Source organism: Rhipicephalus microplus, chromosome 9 (genome assembly GCF_043290135.1).
Source record: "Rhipicephalus microplus isolate Deutch F79 chromosome 9, USDA_Rmic, whole genome shotgun sequence".
In the NCBI taxonomy this organism is placed as follows: Eukaryota; Metazoa; Arthropoda; class Arachnida; order Ixodida; family Ixodidae; genus Rhipicephalus; species Rhipicephalus microplus.
The window spans coordinates 83,161,878-83,167,711 of NC_134708.1; the positions used below are offsets into that span (position 1 = coordinate 83,161,878).

General features: G+C 50.1%; 1 protein-coding gene across 1 annotated transcript; it reads left to right on the forward strand.

Annotated features, from left to right (window-relative positions):
- The first annotated feature begins 2,186 nt into the window (after positions 1-2,186).
- Positions 2,187-5,387, forward strand: LOC142772307 (uncharacterized). The gene has a single exon (XM_075874508.1). The coding sequence runs from the start codon at positions 2,187-2,189 to the stop codon at positions 5,385-5,387; it is 3,201 nt and encodes a 1,066-aa protein (XP_075730623.1).
- Positions 5,388-5,834: the final 447 nt, after the last annotated feature.

Below are 5,834 nucleotides of genomic sequence, written 5' to 3' on the forward strand. Positions count from 1 at the left end.
GCGTTTACCGCTATCGAGCGAAGACCCGTGGCAACCGCTGCGAGTGTGAAGCCGACGTGTTCCGGCGAAGAAGTTGAAGTTTGAAGAGTGGCCAATTGAAGACGGGAGGTTTCCTGGAAGAGAACTTCGAGAGCTGCGGAACGACAACAACGCTGGACTTTGAGTGAGTGATTCTCGGAAGAGTATCATTCAGACTTTTGTTCCAAGGACTTTGGACTGAATAGGTTTTATATCTCTTTAGTGTTTAAGTGTCTTGGTTGTTCAATGCATGCGACATCATTGTAGTGCGTATTGTTGTCTGTGTCCGTTGTTTCAAGTGTGGTTGATTGTACTGTGTAGTACATTGTCTGTTTGGTGACGTATTGTATGTAACTATTGTGGAGTGTGCATACGTGTGTATTGTTTTTGATCTGCCGTTAATGAGAATATAATTTTGTTTGTTTATCAACTCTCGGCTCTGTCTTGTTCTTTGGGCCACAGCCGGCGTCCGCTGGCGCACCAATAAGGACCACTTCTAAATTGTCCACGCTTTCGTGGTGCGGTTCGGGGGGCCGATACTTCGGCTCTTGGAATTAGCCCGGCGATCGCCTCCCTAATAAACGGGACGGGTGTGACAATTAATCTGGCGTCCGCGATACAGGACCTTTTGGTGCACAGTGTGTCCAAAGTAGTGAGAAAGAGCCTCGAGTTGTTGATAGTGCTATCGGAACGATTTTGTGTGTTGTTCAGTGTTCTCGTTAACGAGTGCAGGAGAGTGTTCCGATAGACTGATTTAGGCAGATACTTTTTGCACGCGGCAAGGTTTTAGTTGCGAGTTGCGAGACACAATGGATCTCGAAAAGTTAGTTGCTCTTGGTGAAAAGATGGGTCTTTCTGGCGCCGAACTACGGAAGTGGGTCACCCAGAAGGAAAAAGAAGAAAAAGAGAGAGCCAAAGAAGAAAAAGCAGCCGAGCTGGAAAAAGAGAGGTTGGCGGTCGAAAGAGCCAAAACGGAAAAAGAAGCTGAGGTGGAGAGAGAGAGGTTGGCAGCTGAGAGGGCTAGAGAAGAAAGAGAGGCAAAGGAGCGACAGCTGAAAGAAGAAAGAGAGCAGCAATTGAAGTTGGAGCTGGAGAGAGAGAAGTTGGCAGCCGAAAGGGCGAGAGAAGAAAGAGAAGCGAGGGAGCGCCAGCAGAAAGAAGAAAGAGATGAAAGGGAACGGCAGCGGCAGCACGAGATAGAACTCGAACGGCTCCGTTTGCAACAGCGAAGTGAAACTCCCGTCCAACCTAGAGTTGAAAGCAGCGAACGGGAAGATCATGGCTTCCGCTTGAACCCAAGCAAGTTGCTCGTGGCGTTTGATGAAAGGAAGGACGACCTTGACGCGTACCTTCACCGATTTGAGACGATTGCGAAGAGCCAGAATTGGCCGGAACATCAATGGGCAACTGCTTTGAGTACTTGCTTGAGTGGTGAAGCGCTCAGTGTGTACGGTAGGCTGACGCCGACCGATGCAGCCAACTATGCAAAGGTGAAAGCTGCTTTGCTGAAGCGATTTAGATTTACCGTGGAAGGATTCCGGGACAGATTTAGGACAGGAAAGCCAGCTGATGGGGAGACGGCTACGCAGTATGCCGCCCGACTTTGCCATTATTTCGACAGATGGATTGAACTTTCAGGGACAGCACAAGAGTACGATGAGCTTAGAGAGCTCCTAATTAGAGAACAATTTCTTACTAGTTGCCACCCAAGCCTGTCGCTGTACTTGAAAGAGAGGAGAGCTAAGTCACTTGAAGACATGCTTGAATTAGCTGATCAATTCTTGGAAGCGCAAGGTGGCACTAATTTGGCCAAAGTCAAGAAGGAGTGTCCCGAGGATTCGAAGAAATCGGCGCCCGAGGAAAAGAAGCGTGCACCGGAGAACATTCCGCGATGTTTTCTGTGTAACCGAGTGGGTCACCGTGCTAACCACTGCCGAACTAACTTCACGAGCCCTACGGTGGTAAAATGTTTCAAATGTGGTCAGACTGGGCACAAGGCAGATGCATGTCGTAACGGAGCGGGTCAAACTCACCAGGTATCCTGTGCACAAGTGGCACCAAAAACCGTTGATGACGTCACCGATGGTTTCGTAGAGTTGAAAAATGGGGAGAAAATCCCTATTGTGGGTGCTGTATTGGCAAAACAACAAACGGGTGCTACAAAGGGAATGCCTGTGATGGCTGGAAAAGTGGCGGGAAGGCGTGTAGACGTTTTAAGAGACACTGGGTGCTCCACTGTAATAGTACGAAGAGACCTAGTCCGCGACGATGAGCTCACGGGCCAGACCAGCCTGATTTACACCGTCGACCGTTCGGTCATGAGGCTGCCTGAGGCCAAGGTCAAGATCGAGACGCCCTTCTACAGTGGAATTGTTTCTGCCTTCTGCATGGATGATCCATTGTATGACGTAATCGTGGGGAACATCGAGGGCGCCCGTTCGCCAGACCAACCCGAACCACTAGAAGAGGACCCAGAAATCGATCCACCATCGAGTGCAAACCCTCACGAGCAATCAGCCACGGCCGATGAGGACGTAGTCGCAGTTGCAACCCGAGCACAGACCAAAGCCCAGTCGAAGCCATTCCAGCCCCTCCCTGCACCCAATTCCGAAGAGGACCCGAGCTTCAGCTATGCCGAGGAACAAATCCAAGACGAGTCGTTAAAACCCTGCTTTGCGCAAATCGACAAGGACCTCAGATGCCGTAATAGTAAATGCGCGATAATGTTCAAGCAGGAAGATGGACTGCTCTACAGGTACTATACGGAGAGGAGTGGTCGGCGGATACGACAGCTCTTGGTGCCGAAGAACCACCGAGAGGCTGTTATGAAGCTAGCCCACGATGGGATAATGGCTGGGCACCTGGGGGCCGAGAAAACCAAGGACAGAATTCAGGAAGAATTCTTCTGGCCCGGTGTCACAGCCGACGTGAAACGGTTCGTGGCATCTTGCGATATCTGCCAGCGAACTGTGCCAAAAGGAAGGGTGCCACACGTGTCACTCGGCCAGTCCCCCGTCATAGACACCCCCTTTAAAAGGGTAGCTTTAGATATAGTGGGCCCTATCCGACCTCCATCTGGTCAAGGAAACCGCTATATCCTGACTCTCGTTGATTGCGCCACGCGCTATCCGGAGGCAGTTGCACTACCTGGCATAGAGACCGAACGAGTCGCAGAGGCCCTCGTTGAGATGTTCTCCCGTTTTGGTGTACCGAGAGAAATCCTAAGTGATCGGGGCTCGAATTTCACGTCGGAGTTAATGAAGGAAGTGGCACGACTTCTATCGGTGCGCCAACTCCATACCACCCCTTACCACCCGATGGCCAACGGGATGGTGGAAAAATTTAATGGCACCCTGAAGACTATGCTCAAAAGAATGTGTGCGGAGAAACCAAAAAACTGGGACAGATTTCTCGGTCCGTTGCTGTTCGCGTACAGAGAGGTTCCCCAGGCAAGTCTCGGCTTTTCACCGTTCGAGCTACTGTACGGCCGACATGTCCGGGGACCCCTGGCGATCTTAAAGGAAGTTTGGACGAACCAAGAGCTGGACGATGAGCTGAAGACAACCTATCAGTACGTATTGGATCTCCGAAATCGTCTAGAAGAGACGTGCCGCCTAGCTCACGAAGAACTCCGAAGGGCGGGAGTACGCTACGCTAAGCACTACAATCGAAAATCAAGGGATAGAGTATTCCAGCCAGGAGATAAGGTTCTCATCCTGCTCCCAACTGACAAAAATAAACTCTTGCTGCATTGGAAGGGGCCCTTCGAAGTGCAGGCGAAAATTGGGGACTTCGATTACTCCATAAAGACGCCGGGTGGGCCGAAAATTTTCCATGCCAATTTGCTGAAGAAGTATGCGGAGCGGGAAACGAACCAAGATGCGCCACATCAATGCCAAGCCATCGTAGGGGTTATTGACAATGGAGAGGAACAGGAACTACCGGTGCCGGAGTTCGTGCAGACAGAAGGGATTACTGACGTCAAGATCTGCCCAAGTTTGACGGACCAACAAAAGGAGGAGTTGGAGAAAACCATGAAAGTGCACTCTAAAATATTTTCGAATGTCCCGGGCAAGACAGATTGGGTGGAGTGCCACCTCGAGACAGTGACGGAGTCCCCAGTCCATGTCAAACAGTACCCGTTACCTTTTGCTACGACTAAAGACATCGAGGCCGAGGTACAGCAAATGAAAACACTGGGCATAATTGAAGTCTCGAAATCGCCCTATAATTCCCCAGTGTTGCTTGTGGACAAACCAGACAAAACCAAGCGGTTTGTAGTCGATTTCCGGCGCCTGAACAACCTCATGATAGCAGATGCAGAGCCCATGCCTAGGGCAGATGCCGTTTTTGCCAGTGCCACAAACAAAAGATACTTCTCTAAGTTAGATTTTGTTAAGGGCTACTGGCAAATCCCACTCTCCCAGCAGTCGAGACCTAAAACTGCGTTTTCGACAAAATCCGGTCTCTACCAGTTTTGCTACATGCCTTTCGGGATCAAAACGGCACCCGCCGTGTTCGCCCGGCTGATGCGACTAGTCACTGAGGGAATCCCGGGCGTTGAACATTACTACGACGACCTACTCATAACAAGCACGACCTGGGAGGAACACCTATCCACTCTCAGACAACTCTTCGCTCGAATTCAGGCTGCCGGGTTGACCGTGAGACCGAGCAAGTGTGAGTTGGGAATGAATGAGATTGATTTCCTGGGTCATCACATTGGACAAAACATGCTTGCTCCACTGGGAAAGACTCTTGATAAAATCCAAGCTGCACCCGCCCCAAAGACGAAGCGACAGGTACGCGCTTTTCTCGGGTTGACCAGCTATTACCGGGAGTTCATTCCAAATTATGCCGAGATCAGCGCCCCTCTCACAGAACTGATCAAGAAGGGTGAAAGCAACTTAGTCAAATGGACGACGACACACGAGAAAGCATTTGCGAAACTCAAGGAATGTATCTCGAACCCTCCCGTGCTCCGGCTCCCAGACTTAACCAAGGAATTCATCCTCCGCACCGACGCTTCCGACACCAGCCTCGGGGCTGTGCTCTTGCAGTCACACGAAGGGACCCTCCATCCCATAGCCTACGCCAGTCGCAAACTACTTCCCCGGGAATCATCCTACAGCACCATCGAAAGAGAATGTCTAGCCCTGGTGTGGGGGATACAGAAGTTTAATATTTATCTCTACGGAGTTCCTTTCTTGGTCCAAACTGACCACCAGCCTCTCCAATACATAAAACAGGCTAAACAGCTCAACAGCAGAGTGTTGAGGTGGAGCTTGCTTCTGCAAGAGTATCAGTTCCGAGTCGAGCACATCAAGGGAAGCGAGAACGTTGGTGCCGACTACCTTAGCCGAGTTTGAATGTTTTGGAAGGGTCTGACAGTAGTGAATGCAATAGGCTGTGTCGTTATTGTGTTATCCAGTGTCGAGCGAATCAAAATGTTTGTTCCGGTGATGTGATGCGATGTATTGTACAATTGTTGCAATGAATGAGCTTTGTACATTTGTATAGTTGGGAATTTGTGGTGGAGTGTTGTACTCATGTGCCTGTGGTTATATTTCATGTGTTGTGGAATTGAACTACAATGTAAGATTGTATTGCGTGATATATTGTGAATGTGAAGTGTCATGAGCGACGGATTGTGTTACCGTCTGTGAGAATGTGTGGTGACTGTTCGCGCTCGTTTGTGTGGTTTTGAATATTATGAGATAATATTCTTAAAGTGGGGGGCAGTGTCACAGAACGAGCGCTAAACAAGAGCGCGCCGCCAAATCCTTGCGACAACGGGCGGCAGAAACGCTGCGAGG

Bases quoted from the DNA above. Each gene is read 5' to 3' on its own strand.
- LOC142772307 (XM_075874508.1), top strand. From the start codon at position 2,187: ATGCCTGTGATGGCTGGAAAAGTGGCGGGAAGGCGTGTAGACGTTTTA.